This window comes from Prionailurus bengalensis, chromosome E3 (assembly GCF_016509475.1).
Source record: "Prionailurus bengalensis isolate Pbe53 chromosome E3, Fcat_Pben_1.1_paternal_pri, whole genome shotgun sequence".
NCBI lineage: Eukaryota > Metazoa > Chordata > Mammalia > Carnivora > Felidae > Prionailurus > Prionailurus bengalensis.
Window position 1 is genome coordinate 5,326,898 of NC_057357.1, and position 15,459 is coordinate 5,342,356.

General features: G+C 43.4%; 1 protein-coding gene across 3 annotated transcripts; it reads right to left on the bottom strand.

The window, feature by feature from the left end:
• Positions 1–1,212: 1,212 nt before the first annotated feature.
• On the bottom strand, positions 1,213–15,459 carry ZDHHC4 (zinc finger DHHC-type palmitoyltransferase 4). Of its 3 annotated transcripts, none has more exons than XM_043559634.1 (8): positions 15,064–15,459; positions 14,771–14,956; positions 14,080–14,203; positions 13,210–13,283; positions 12,562–12,740; positions 10,405–10,530; positions 8,586–8,830; positions 1,213–1,553 (listed from the first exon to the last, which is right to left on the bottom strand). In XM_043559634.1, exons 3-8 carry the CDS (start codon positions 14,194–14,196, stop codon positions 1,263–1,265), a joined length of 1,032 nt encoding a protein of 343 aa, XP_043415569.1. In that variant the 5' UTR covers positions 14,197–14,203; positions 14,771–14,956; positions 15,064–15,459; the 3' UTR covers positions 1,213–1,262. The 3 variants fall into 3 exon arrangements, with proteins under 3 accessions (XP_043415569.1, XP_043415570.1, XP_043415571.1); XM_043559635.1 differs by having other exon boundaries at positions 8,613–8,830; positions 15,064–15,453; XM_043559636.1 differs by lacking the exons at positions 14,080–14,203; positions 14,771–14,956; positions 15,064–15,459 and adding an exon at positions 13,699–13,932.

A 15,459-nucleotide genomic window follows, 5' to 3' on the forward strand; every position in this document is an offset into this window, starting at 1 on the left:
TCCCCTTGCTTCCTCTGCGCGGCGCTCAAAGCCTATTGGATTGGATTTGACCGCGCTTTCCCACCTGTAAGGTAGGCTGGTGTGCTGAGCCGTAGCTCAGGCTTTGGCAGTTCATTGTCAAGATTACGTCTACTCCGGAACTCTTGGCGCTGCAGTGACAAATGATACCCCCTTACCCCTGGCCTCCAGCTTCTAGTCCCGAGTCCTCTTCCCCAGTCCCCTCTTCCCAATCCCCAATCCTGAGCAGCCTGGCCATGGGAATCTTAGGTATTCTGCTCCTGAAAACCCTCCCCTCCAAAACCCCCTCAGCACTTTCTATGAAACTCTTACACATTCATCTCTTTGCACTGAATTAACGGGACAGTGGACGGGTGGGGGGTGATAGTTTGGAATTTTAAAAATAGGGCAGAGGTGGCTCAGTCGGTTAAGCGTGGAACTTCGGCTCAGGTCATGATCTCACCGCTGGTGGCTTCATGCCCCGCCTCTGGCTCTGTGTTGACAGATCAGGGCCTGGAGCCTGCTTAGAATTGTGTCTCCCTCGCTCTCTGCCCCTCCCCCACTTGCACGCGCTCTCCTTCTGTCTCTTTCTCAAAAATAAACATTAAAAAAATTTTGTTTTAATAGGTCAGAAAAGACTTGAACGTGGCCACAAGAGGCCAGTGAAGGGCAGGGGACCACCAGCACAGGAATGGGCCTTGTGTAAAAGGCCCATGCTGACCCAAGGGAGGGCCTGGGTGAGGGGTGCTGGATATGGTTAAGGAGATAAGAAGCCAAGGCCTTTCCCTAGGAGGGATGGGAAGGGTGCAGCCTGGCACAACCCCAGGTCACTGGAACTCTCCCGCACATGTGGGGACACAGCCAAGGCCCCTCCTGTCAGAAGTCTGAGGTCTGGAGTCTAGAGCGGGAGACCAAGGTTAGCTGGGTCCTCTGAGAAGGCATCTCTGGTCCCCTTGACACCAGGACTTCAGATATACTCTGTTCCAACAGGCTGAGTGAACAGAGGATGGGCAAGGGGGTTTCTACCACAGGGTCCAGCACAGCACCTGTAAGGATTAGGCACCCAATAAACACGAGTTTTCTCGTCCCTTCCTTAACTACTTGAAGCCAATTTATAAACATGCAGCAGAAGCCAAAAGAGAAAAAAACAAAAAAACCAAAACACCCCAAAACGAAGAAACACCACACCGATGCTTAAAAGTACAAATAAAGACGTACAAATAAATGTATACTATATTTATAAACAGCAGTAACACTTCTCATTCTTAGTTCATCTTCTCGGCACAATGTGCAGCAGCAGGTAGGAAGATCTCTCCAAGGTTGCTCCAAAGCCCATGGGAGTGAATGTTCCGGTAGACCTGGGGCTCTGCTGATGGGGGCCGGGCCACGTGGGGACAATGGTGGCACCAGGCCCGGTCACCTCTGTACCACTCATTAGTGGTCTGGTTGGTGGCAGCCAGGTACAAAGTGAAGCACAGGTAGCCCCCCAGGAGGAAGCTCAGCATCACAACAAAACCCAGCATGAAGACGATCCTTGGCAAGGTCAGGAACAGGTACTGGGGGCAGAGAAGGAACAGCACGTTAGGCAGCCACGCTGTGACACAAGTAAGGGCCAGCACCCACCAGCTCTGGCCTCGTCTGCAGACACGTGACAGCTGCCGCCCCAGCTCACCCACCTGTACACACACCTGACCCACTGAACACAAAACAGAACCATAAATGGCGCTGACAAACAGCCCCGGAAGCAGTCCTAGCATGCAGGAGTTTACTGTGGGATAAATGAAATGTGCACACCGAAGGAAAAGGAAAAGGATACTAGGAGATGTGACTATGCCAGTCAGCTACTTGTAAAACAGAGAGATAAATACAGATCTTCTTTCATGCATCACAATATAAATCCAGACGGACACAGGAGACCAATCTCTCTCTCAACACAATATGGCCAAAGAAACACACGTACGAGAGTATTCACTGTAGTGATTTTCACAGCCCCTCTTCCGAAAAGAGGAAGTCCAGTCGTGAGAAAGAGTAAAATCTTGGGGTAATGATACTATGGTATAATAAGGAGCCGGTACAAACGAGGCCAATTTTTACATACTGATTCGGAAGAGACATTGGCAAAATATTGCCAGATAAGAAAGACAAGAGGCAAGGATCCACACGGGATCATATTCTTGTAAGAAACAAAAACACACTCCATGAAGGTGGGTAATATCGACAACCACAGGAAAAAAGCCTGAATGTACACACCAAACTACAAAAGAGGTGGCCTCTAGGCAGTGAGCTGTTGGGAAGGGCAGGGTACAACCCCCAGTTTTCATTTTTTTTTAAAGATGCTTTAAATTTCATGTGTTTTCCCCCAGCTTTATTGAGACAGAATTGACATGACATTGTGAAAGAAAGCTTAAGGTGCACGTGACGTATAGCAAATGATCACAACAAGGTTAGTTGTTTCAACTACAAGTTTGTGCCTTTGAGCCCTTTCCCCCTCTTCTCCCCCTTTTCATTTTAAGCACTTCTGGACTGCTTGAATTTTTAGAAGTTATTTTTTAGAATAAAGAAAATGAATTTTGACAGTGTTCAGTATCTTTGAAAGGCAAGAGTAAGAGAGGCAGGCGCATCAAAACTCTTCACAGGAGGGACCTTCTAACTGAAGTCACAAAGAAAAGAGACAGATTCGATGAGAAAGGATGTCTAAATTTTTTTATAGGATTTTTTTTATACAAAAGAGGATACACAAACAGAAAACAAATACAGGAATGAACTATGATTATTATATGATCTCAAATCTAAAGTAATTCTAGTATAATAAAGGACATAATTCGCAAAAAAAAGATATACAAATGACTGCCAAACAAGGAAAGTAATCAAAAGTAATAAAGAAATATAATTCTTTAAAAGGGTACAACATGTATTCCTACTAACATAGAAGCACCTGCCACCACCAGGCATCCTCAATGTCCACCCTGACACAACAAAGTGAATACTTGCCAATCACTCTAAGCACAAGGTTTTATTTTATTAATGTCATTTATTTTGACAGAGAGAGACAGCGAGAGAGAGAGAGAGAGAGAGAGAGAGAGAGAGAGAGAGCAGGTGGAAGAGGGGCAGAGAGAGACAGGGAGAGAGAGAATCCCAGGCAGGCTCTGTGCTAGAAGCCCCACCTAACCACAATGTTCTAAAACACAATTTGACGATATATATTAAAATCAAAAGATTTATTTATAAATGTTAATAATCTTTGACTCAGGGGTACCTGGGTGACTCAGTTAAGTGTCGGACTTTGGCTGAGGTCATGACCTCGCGGTTCGTGGGTTTGAGCCTCGCATTGGGCTCTGTGCTGACAGCTCAGAACCTGGAGCCTGTTTCAGATTCTGTGTCTCCCTCTCTTTCTCTCTCCCCTCCTCCCCCGCTCATGCTCTGTCTCTCTCTTTCAAAAATAAGTAAATGTTAAAAAAAATAATAATAATCTTTGACTCAGTACATATACTTTTTGGAAGCTATCCTACAGAAAGTCCTAAATACAAAAACAAAACCATATACACTGATTACCTACCGTAAAGGGGAAAATGCACTTCACCAATGGAGAGAGCTGGTGGGCACCACCTTAAGCAACAGATCAAGCTAAGTGTCACTGACCCTGTGTTCCACCTGATGGGATGCAACATGAAATACACATTCCTGCCTAGAAAGCATTTTTGCCAAAAATATTTAACCTGAATCTGATCAGGTCTCTAGAACTAACTTCCAGTTCACATTAATATTAAGGAACAGAGAAAAATTAGTTGACACAAGTAGGAAAAAGACAAATTTAGACCAAGGGACATTCTAAAAGACTACTAAACTACTAAATGTCAACTTCATAAAAAAAGGAAGGGCATTATTTTAGACTATGAAACTAAAAAGATATGACATTCAAATGCAATGTGTTAACTACAAGGTGGATTCTGCTTCAAGGAGGCAAAAGAGCTTTATAAAAGACATATTTGAAACAATGGGGAAATTTAAACATGGACTAGATTATATATTACATATTTACTATATATTCTATATTTATTACTACTTTTCCTTGGTGAGATAACAGAATTGTAGTTATGTTGGAGGTTGACATTCTATAAAAATGCATGTTCCAGGGGCGTCTAGGTGGCTCAGTCAGTTGAGTGTCTCTTGATTTCAGCATAGGTCACGATCCCAGGGTCGTGGGATCAAGCTCTGCACTGAGTGTGGAGCCTGCTTAGAATTCTTTCTCTCTGTCTGTCTGTCTGTCTCTCTCTCCCTCTGCTCCTCTCCCCTGCTCCTGCTCTCTAAAATTAAAAAAAAAAAAAGAAAAATTAAAAAGAATAAAATTTTTTTTTAAATGCATGTTCAAGTACTTAGGGGTGAAGCAACATAATGTCTCCAGTTTGTGTCTAATATTACAGAAAAATACAAGGGGCACCCAGGTGGCTCAGTTGGTTGGGCGCTGACTTTGACCCTGGTCATGATCTCGCAGTTCGTGGGTTCGAGCCCTGCATCGGGCTCTGTGCTGACAGCTCAGAGCCTGGAGCCTGCTTTGGGTTCTCTGTCTCCCTCTCTCTCTGCCTCCCTCTCTCTCTGCCTATCCCCCCCTCACACTCTGTCCTCTCTGTCTCTCTCAAAATAAATAAATAAACATTAAAAATTGTTAAAAAAAAAAGAAAGAAAAATACACAAAGAACAGATTAAAATGTTAATTTTTAAATCTAGGTGGAAAGTATACAGGTAACTTTTCAGTATGTTTGGACACTTACATAAATGAAAAAAAATGAACCAAAAACTACGCAAGGATAAAACAACAAATCACTACACACCTATCAGAATGGCTAAAATGAAACACAGTGATAACATGAAATGCTGGAAAGAATGCAGAGAAACCAGTCATTCCTCCATCACTGGTGAGAATGTAAAACGGTATATTTTACTCTGGTACATTACTCTGGAAAAGAGTATGGTGGTCCTTTTCAAAACCTAAAATGGACTTATCAACCCGACAATCACAGTGAAGAGGTATCATGCAGGAACTAGTAAATGGGAATGTTCAACGCAACCTTTTTAGTTAATAGCTAAAACCCAGAAACTACAGAGATGTCCTTCAAAGGCTAAATGGTTAAGCAAAGCGTGGTCCACCTATACTGTGGAATACTATACAGCAGCAAAAAGGAAGGAACCCTAAATACATGCAACCATTTGCATGGATCTCAAGGAAACTGCACTGAGTGAAAAAACCAATCTCTAAAAGATAGGATGTGATTCCATTTATATAGCAATCATGAAATAACATACTAATAGAGATGGAGAACAGAGTAGCAGTAGCAGGTATGCAGGATGAGGCTGTGGCTATAAGGAGTAACACGAGGGAGTCTGTGGTGATGGACACAACATGCTGACTATAGTGGTGGTTATGCAGGCACACACATGCGACAGATTACACAGATCCACACAGACACACACACACACACACACACCACCAATGAACACATATGTAACTGGTGAAATCTGAATCAGCTCTGCAGATTGTGCCAATGTGCGGATTGTGCCAATGTGCCAATTGGTTTTGGCATTGGGCTGTGGTTGCCTAGGGATGCTGGCATGGGGGGAGGGGCTGGCAGTGGGGGCAGGCTTAGGAGTGCATAGGCTTCCTGTAGGTTTCTTTGTAACCTCCTGTAAATCACAGTTATTTCAAAATAAATTTAAAAAAATACTAGCTTTTACTGTGCATTTTATCATATTAAGACAGTCTCCTTCCATTTCTATTTTCTGAGTGCTTTTATTAGAATGGGTGTTGAATTCTGTGAAACACTTTTCAGTATCAAGAGAAATAACCATGTGGGGCATCTAGGTGGCTCAGCTGGTTAAGTGTCTGACTTCAGCTCAGGTCATTATCTCATGGTTCATGAGTTTGAGCCCTACATCAGGCTCTGTGCTGACAGCTCGGAGCCTGGAGCCTGCTTCGGATTCTATGTCTCCCTCTCTCTCTGCCCCTCCCCAACTCACGCTGTATGTCTCTCCCTCTCAACTATAAATAAACATTTAAAAAAAAGAGAGAGAGACAGGGAAATGACCATGCTATTGTTCTTTATATTTAATAATGCCTAATAAAATACTAATCAATTTCCTAACATTGAACCAACCTTGCATTTATGGAATACATTCCACGTGTTCATTTTCTTTGAACAAAAGGGAAAAAAAACCAAGAAGAATTAACCACTTACCTAAAACAGTGACTGCTCACAAGCTACTTCCCATAAATGCAGTAGAAATCTTTTAGCCATCAAATGAGTCTTTATAAGAACCCTACATTATTGTAAATTAATTTTGACAAAGTGCCAAAACAATTCAATGAGCAAAAAACAGTCTTCTCAAAAAAAAGATGCTGGGACAACTGGATACCCGCATACTAAAAGTATGAAGTTGGAACCCTACCCTACGGCATGTGCGAAATTTAACTCAAAATGACCAGAGGCCTAACCTGTAAGAGCTAAAACTACAAAAACACTTAGAAGAATATGTAAGTGTAAATAAATCTTCACGACCTTGGATTAGGCAATGGATTCCTACATATGACGCCAAAAAGCACAAGCAATAAAAGAAAAAAATCAACTTAAAATCAAAATGTAAAACTTTTGTATTTCAGAGAAAACTATCAAAAACACGAAAAGACAACCCACAGAATCGGAGAAATCATTGCAAATCGTATATCTGATAAGGGTCAAGTGTACAGAATGTAAAAAGGATTCTTACAACACAAGAATGAAAGACAACTCAATTTAAAGATGAGCCTCTCAGGGCGCCTGGGTGGCTCAGTTAATTGGGCATCAGACTTCAGCTCAGGTCATGGTCCCACTGCTTGTGAGTTTGGGCCCCACATCGGGTTCGGTGCTGACGGCTTGCAGCTTGGAGCCTGGAGCCTGCTTTGGATTCTGTCTCCATCTCTCTGCCCCTCCCCAACTCAAGCTCTGTCTCTCTGTCTCTCTCTCTCTCTAATATGAAAAAGAAAATTAAAAAAAGATGAGCCTCTCCTCCAAATCTCCTTGTCCAAAGAAGATATACAAATGGCCAATAAGCACACACAAAGTTGCTCAACATTGTGAAGTCATCAGGGAAATGCAAATCAAACTGCAGTAAGGTATCGCTTCATGCCTGTGATGAGGGCTATGATCAAAAAGACAAGTAATAACAAGTGTAGGCGAGGATGTATGAAGGTGGAACCCTCACACGTTGCTGGTGGAAATGTAAAATGGTCAAGATACTTTGAAAACAGGCTGGCAGTTCCTCAAATGATTACAAACAGAGCTACTATATGATCCAGCAATTCTACTCCTGGGTGGAACTCAAGAGACATGAAAACACAAAAACTTGTACACAGATGTTCAAAGCAGCATTATTCAAAAATAACCAAAAAGTGAAAACACTCAAATGTCCATAACTGATACATGAATAAAATGTGGTATGTCCACACAATGGAGTATTATTCAGCCATAAAAAGGAGTGAAATACTGGTTCATGCAACAACATGGATGAACCATGGACACACCATGCTAAACAAAGAAGCCAGCCCAAAAGACAGACTGTGTGTTATGTGAAATGTCCAGAAAAGACAATTCCATAAAGACAGAAGGCAGATTAGTGGTTGCCAGGGGCCAGGGAAGAGGACAAAAAGGAATGACTGCTAATACGTAAGAGTTTCTTTTTTGGGGTGATGCAACATTCTGAAATTAGATGGTGGTGGTCGTTACACAACTCTGAACCACTGCACTATATAGTTTAAAAGGACGAATTTTGGGGCACCTGGTGGCTCACCTGATGGTGCGTCTGGCTCTTGATTTCAGCTCAGGTCACGATCTCACTGTTCATGAGATCAAGCCCCATGTTGGGCTCTGTGCTGACAGCATTGAGCCTGCTTGGGATTCTCTCTCTCCCTCTCTCTTTGCCCCTCCACTGCTTGTGCTCTCTCTCTCTCTCTTAAAATAAATAAACATGAAAAATAAGATAAAATTAAAATAAAAAAATAAAATAAAATAAAATAAAATAAAATAAAACAAAATAATGAATTTTAGAGGCACCTGGCTGGCTCCATTGGAAGAGCAAGCAACTCTTGATATCAGGGTTGTGAGTTCAAGCCCCACACTGAGCATAGAGATTACTTAAACAAACAAACAAACAAACAAAAACCCTTAAAACAAAAAGGATAAATTTTACAGTATATGTACTGTTATCAACTAAAAAAATTATATATTCTTTTTTTTTTTAATTTTTAAGTTTATTATTTTGAGAAAGAGACCGAGCAGGGGAGGAAGAGAGAGAGTAGGGGAGAGGGAGAATTCCAAGCAGGCTCCACGACAGTGCAGAGCCTGATGCTGGACTTGAACTCACAAATTGTGAGATTATGACCTGAGTGGAAACCAAGAGTCAGACGCTTAACCAACTGAGCCACCTGGGCACCCCATGTTCATTTTTTAAAACGGAATGGCTTCACCTCTTGACTGGGAAAATAAATATCCTTTTTCCAATGTTGAATCCTAAAGTCAGAAACGTACATCCCACAACCTAACTCCGTGAATATTAATTACCTGAATAAGAAAGACAATGTCAATAACCTGCAAGTGTCCAAGGTCATCAACGTAAGTCTCCAGATACAAGTCTGACACCACCACCAACTGGACCAGAAACACGGTGCTCACAACGGCCATGGTGGCAGCTGAGGCCGTCAACGTCAAGAGGTAGATGAGGAAGTACCTGGCGTTCCAGGCCCCGATACAGTTGTTCACCCAAACACAGTGATGGTCAAAACGGTGCACACACCTGTTACACACACCTGCACGGAAAAGGGAAAGTCACAGCCCTGAGTTAGTCCTTGAAGAAACAGGAGACCATGCACACCTCTGAAATTTTTACAAACTGACTCCTGGCAGTAGACGTTGGAGGAAATGGCAACTGCCATCACCAGGCTATTAGAAGTGCAGGGTCTAGTACGGTAGCCGCGCGCCACAGAGGGGTACTGAGCACTTAAAATGTGGCCATGAGGAAAACCTGAAAGAATACTGTTTATTTTGCTAAATTTAGAGTTGTTTTTCCATTTATGCAACGCTCCTTTAAGTTCAATGTCAGCAATGCTGAGATGACATAAGGGTTAGTGAATTTACTTAACTTGCACAGACTTAACTTTGAAACTGATGCTTTTTTTTTTTTATGTTTATTTTTGAGACAGAGAGAGACAGAATGTGAGTGGAGGAGGGGCAGAGAGAGAGGGAGACACAGAATCTGAAGCAGGCTCCAGGCTCTGAGCTGTCAGCACAGAGCCTGACGCGGGGCCCGAACTCACGAACTGTAAGATCATGACCTGAGCCGAAGTCAGACACTTAACCGACTGAGCCATCCAGGTGCCCCAAACCAATGCCTTGAAGTCAAATTAATTCTTCTTATAGAGATGAATCATTACGTAACTATTAAAGGAAAATGATTATGTTATGGAAAAAACTTGTAAGAATTTCTAGAGTAACTTGGGTACGTGAATCTGCTCTTCCAACTGCAAATTTTATGAAATCTAAATAAAGGTCAAGAATTTCCTATGAAAATTTATTGTCTCAATTGAGATGTGCTGTAAATGGAAAATATATACCAAATTTCAAAGACTTAGTATGAAAAGGAGAATATAAACTAACCCATGCATGATTTTTACAACTGACTACATGTTAAAATGGTGTTTTAGGGGCACCTGGGTGGCTCAGTGAGTTGAGCGTCTGACTCCTGATTTCATCTCAGGTCATGATCTCACAGTTCGTGAGCTCAAGCTCCACAGTGGGCTCTGTGCTGCCAATGTGAATGAAGCCTGCTTGGGATTCTCTCTCTCCCTCTCTGCTCCTCCCCTGTTCACTCTCTCACTCAAAATAAATAAACTTAAAAAAAAAAGCTCTTACATAAACCATGATATTTTAAATAGGTTACGTTAAATAAATACATAATTAAATTTAACGTTGCCTCATCTTACGTTTGTAATGTGGCTACTAGGAAATTTAAATCACACATGTAGCTCACATTATATTTTTTGGGCAGCACTAGTCTAGAATCTTGGCTACTCCCCAGAAGAGTAGGCTCTGCCAGCACTGAAATCTGCAAACACAGCATCCCACAGAAGTCCTGTTGGGCAACACGCCCCGCCACGCGGCAAAGGATGAGCTGTTATGCCTGGGGCTGAGTTGCCCACTATGTAAGAATATCGAGACCTCACCTTCAGTCATCTGAAGGAGCCGCTATCTGGCCTCTACAAGCAGAGGCTGCCCATGCCTGGGAGACAAATGGCCTTGCTTTAGATTTCTGGAACCTTCCCTTACTGACAAAGCCCACGTCTGTTGTACAAAGTAGAGAGGGAGCAACCGAAGCCAAACTTACGGCAGTGCTTGGATCGCGCTGGTTTCCTCACATTGCAGGTGAAGCACTTCATATTCTTTGGGAACATCACTTCATCGAATTCATAAACTTGAAGTAATGAGAACTCGTTTGCTTTTGTTATAGTGCCTGAAAAAAGGACAAATGTCAGTTTTGAGCAATACGGTAGACTGGACATTCACAAAATCTGTCCTGACAAAGTGCAACTAAAACTTATATATTTAATATTCTAAATAACTCACTTTAAATAAAGTTTTGGGGCACCTGAGTGGCTCAGTCGGTTAAGCACCCGACTTTTAATTTCAGCTCAGGTCATGATCTCACAGTTCGTGGATTGTGGACAGTGGGATCGTGGATCCCACTGTGGAGCTCTGCATTGACAGGGTGGAGCCTGCTTGGGATTCTCTTTCTCCCTCTCTCTCTCTCTGCCCCTCCTCTGCTCGCTCTCTCCCACGATAAATAAACTTAAAATTTTTTTTAAATAAATGGCTTTATTGAGATACAACTCACAAGCCCAATTCGCCAATTTAAAGTGCACAATTCAACATATTTTAGTACATTCACAGAGTTATGCAACCATCACCACAACCAATTTTAGAATGTTTTTATCACTTCAAAAAGAAACCCGTTAGCAGCCACTCCACATTTGTCTCTAATCCCAGCCCCTGGCAATCACTAATCTACTTTCTGTCTCTATGCATTTGCCTTTTTTGGATATTTCATATGAATGGAATCATACAATTTGTGGTCTTTTGTATCTGGCTTCTTTTTTTTTTTTTTAAGTTTTATTTTATTTATCTTGCAACAGAGAGTGCGTGTGCACACATATGCAGGGGAGGGGCAGAGACAGAGAGAGAGAGAGGGAGAGAGAGAATCCTAGGCAGGCTCCACACTGTCAGCGCAGAGTGCCACGCGGGGCTCGAACTCACGAACTGTGAGATCATGACCTGAGCTGAAATCAAGAGTCAGACACTTAACCGACTGAGCCACCCTGGTGCCCCTCTGGCTTCTTTCATTTAGCACAGTTTTTCAAGGTTCATCTATGTTCTAACACGTCACTCCCTCATTCCTTCCTGTTGCTGAATACTGTCCCATCGAATAGGCACACCGCAGTTTACCTGTTCATCAGCTGTCGGACCCTTGGTGCTTCAAGGATAGAAAGGCTTAAATGGAAAGGCATGGAGGGGCGCCTGGGAGGCTCAGTCAGTTAAACATCCAATTTCAGCTCAGGTCATGATCTCCCAGTCCATGAGTTCGAGCCCCGCCTTGGGCTCTGTGCTGACAGCTCAGAGGCTGGAGCCTGCTTCGGACTCTGTGTCTCCCTCTCTCTCTGCCCCTCCCCCGCTCATGCTCTGTCTCTCTCTGTCTCTCTCAAAAATAAATAAACATTAAAAAAAAAAAAAAAGTAAAGACATGGAAAAAAGATACCAAGCAAATATCAATCCAAAAAAGTGTAATAATATTAACATCACACGAAAGAGAACTGAAAGCAAAGAGCGTTACTAGTGACAAAGAGGCTAATTATATTTTGAAAAAAGATTCAATGGAACGAGAATACCAATTCTTAACTTGAATGCATACAATACAAATGTACACATAACCATGATATACGTATACACACACACTATAAGTAAATAAGTAAAGCAAAAATTGCAAGGAGAAATCTCAAAGCTACCATCAGAATGAGATAACATGCCTCTCTTGATAATTGATCACACAAAAATATTAGTATGAATATAAAAGACTTGAACATAATTTAAAAACTTGATCTAAAGGACTTATATGCTGTCTGTGCCTAAGAACAAGAAAACATACTCTTCCAAGCACACACAGATCATTTACAAAAACAACACGTGACCGCCATAATGCAAATTATCAATAAAATGTTTAAAAGAAACTGTGTCATAGGGATCACAAACTCTCTATATAACACCATTATTAGTGAAGAGATCAAAAAATAAACTAAGAGTATATGGAAAATTTTAAGCAGTTCTAAATAACCCACAGGTCAAAGAAGAAATAACTTACAAAACAATCACAACCGAAAGATCATGAGACCACTATGTATCAACTCTTTTGCAAAGTCCTCAGAGGGATCACTGGTCTGTAGCATGGTAAGACCGACGGCTGCTGGTCTCTGTAGTGAGAGCCTCAACTTACCAGGGTTGCTTACGCAGCTGAGCGTGAAAAACACCAGGTTCATAACCAGCAGCAGGTAGGGCAGGAGAAGGTAGTGCAGGGAGAACCCCAGCTCCTGACAGTAGCCAAATACCTCCCAGGTGTATTCAGCGTAAACCATCCCTTGCAAGAGGAGGTGCAGCATAATGAAGGTGTGGTTTCTGAAAGGAAGTAGACACGTGGCTGTTTTACAGGGCCTTGTCCATGAAGAAACCATGTAATACTAAAGTTAACCTGGGGCCAACCACTTCCTTTGGGCTTGGGATAACAGCAAGAATTACATAACAATGCGACACAGTCCTCACAGTGCCTAGCAATAGCAAGCATTCAATATTTGTTATCCATTACGATTCTCATCTTTGCTGGGAAGTGAGGTATCAGGATAGGTTTCTTTTTACAGAAATGCATGTCAACATATCCCCACTCTTTAAATATTTCTGTCAAAACTCCAGAAATAAAAGGCAGGCTATTTATGAGCAGAGGTCCTGAACCAGGACTCTTGATCCTTCCAGCCTCCTTCCCCATACCACAGCTGGAAACCAACAAGAAACTTCCTGAAGCTACAGGACAGCAACAGTTAGCAATCAAAACAGAAGAGAAGATAGTATGTAATCTGTGAAATATAAATACCGTGTGTGGAAGAGGTAATGAAGCACTTTTCGCATAGCTCTCTGAAGGCATTCTGGAATTATACAGGAAATTACCTAAAATAAAAGAAAAGGATTCAGTTTCATTTCTCACCCCCCCCCCCCCAACTCCCAAACAAATTAGATGCTTCCCGGTCAGCCGTCAATACTGGTGATCTTGTGTTTCTGCACACGGGCAGAGAAGAGATTTAAGAGAGAATAGAAAGGAGGGCTTCACTCAGCTGGTCTGCCTTTGATGCCAGCAACTCCTTTTTCACCCCAGCACCAAAGAAAGCACCATGTCGGGGTCTTCAGGCAAAGGGAGGTGAGCAGAGGGACTAGACTAGGTAATGCCAATGTGAATTCCACTCCTTTCCCTGCCTTGGGTTCAATCTCAGATTCCAGAGTCCACACCTGCAGTCACTGGGCATTAGCCCAGGTCCCTCCCAAGTGAACCCCCTTGCCAAAGGCCACTGACCCCAACTTTGCTCACTTGGATTCCTGAAGGAGTGTGGGCAGCTGATGCTCAGCTCTCTCCTCATACAGCCCCCAGTTCCACTCATCAGACCCCTCCAGGCAGACATTGCTCACATCCATGCCCCATCACAGGCATCAAATCCAGAGAAAAATAGCCAACCTCGAGAATGTGATCTTCTCTCAAAGCAACATCACAAGGTTACTTCCAAAGTAACAAAAAACAAAACCCACACACAAAAAAAAACCCAGAGACTTTCGGATACACCGTAACTGCCATAAATGAAAGAAGTGAACAAATGAATAAAAATGACATCTGTGTTTTGTTCCATCAGGGAACCGGTGAGCCTATTTTAGATGTGGTAGTCACAATCCAGTGGTCTCCAAGCATCGTGGTTACCTGGGCTCCTCCTCTGACCAGGCCTCTCGGGTAATGGGTTTTTGAGCAGATGCATATCGTAACAACACCAATCAGCACCAGAGCCAGGTAGAACAAGAAGAGAACCAGGAAGTCCATCCTGGGGCTACAAAGAAACAGAAAAAGTGTGACTACAACTGAGAGATAAAACCTATGGTGCACATTCTCAGACACCAACTCCCTAAACAGAATTCATCAGCCCTTGAGCACACACTGCCTCGCACTAGGGCCTCCCAGATGGTCCTGAGTTCTTCTGCTTAGGGAGTTTTCTAATCAAACCACTGTGATGTCTTTAGGGCACCTCCCGCCTGCAAATTCCAAAATAAAACCAGGGGGAGATATGCCAAATGCATACACCTTCCCTCCCACCAGCAACAAATCATCTTTGTACTTCCTTAAACACTCACATAGACATTGATACAGAACGTACCCAAAATAATCTGCTGACAACGTTACTGGAACAAGCAAACCCCAGAGGCAGTCAGGGACCCACTCCCACAGCAATCAGGGATCACCCACAGGGGCCAGAGTCAACACACAGGTCTGTATTAACTGGAAATGGTTACTTTGGGTCTTAGCAAGTATGATTTGGAGCTGGACTTCCAACTGAGATCAGCAAACTACAAACTATTCACCAGGTAAGACAGAGGAAACAAAGAGCAGCAATTCTCACGTGATTCAGGGTCCCCAGCCTACATATTTCTGGTTTGGATCATTTTCAATCGGCAGCTCGGGCATTCCTCCTCCCAACATTCACGGAGAATCCAAACGGCATCCCGTCCTGTGCAGCGGCGTGCGCCCGGTGCAACAGGTGGCACCCAGAGCTGCCGGGGGCATGGTTCTAGAAGGCTGGATCTGGCTGCAGAGACATCGATAAAACACTCACATAATAAAACAGGGTGGGAGTCAGGAGCGGCAGAAATTGTGGAAAATAATTTGAAAGTCGGGGGATATTGTGTTACCTACCGCAGGGTGAAAGGGGTTGTACGACTTCAGGAGGAAAAGCTTAATTGGGAAGAATAAGGCAGGAGCCTTGGATCCCCGTTCCTATCCCTAATCCCTGAGGTGCCCACGCTGCCCACCGAACAGAAAGGCTTTCCCAGGCTACGGTCCCAGCGGGCGGACGAGGCCAGAGCTTTCCCGGGGGCCGGAACCCTGGGTGGGGGGCGGGGTGCAGAAGGCTCGGCGGGCATACGGTGGGTACCTAAGCACCCGGCGGGGCGGAAAGGCGGGTCAGCCTGGGTGTCAAAAAACCCCTGAGAGGCGGCCTTAGCGCCTGGATCGGCCAACCGCCAGCCGTACTAAGCCGGCGCCGTCAAGGCGCCTCTCTAGACTTCCGTCGGACCTGTGACGTTAGCACGC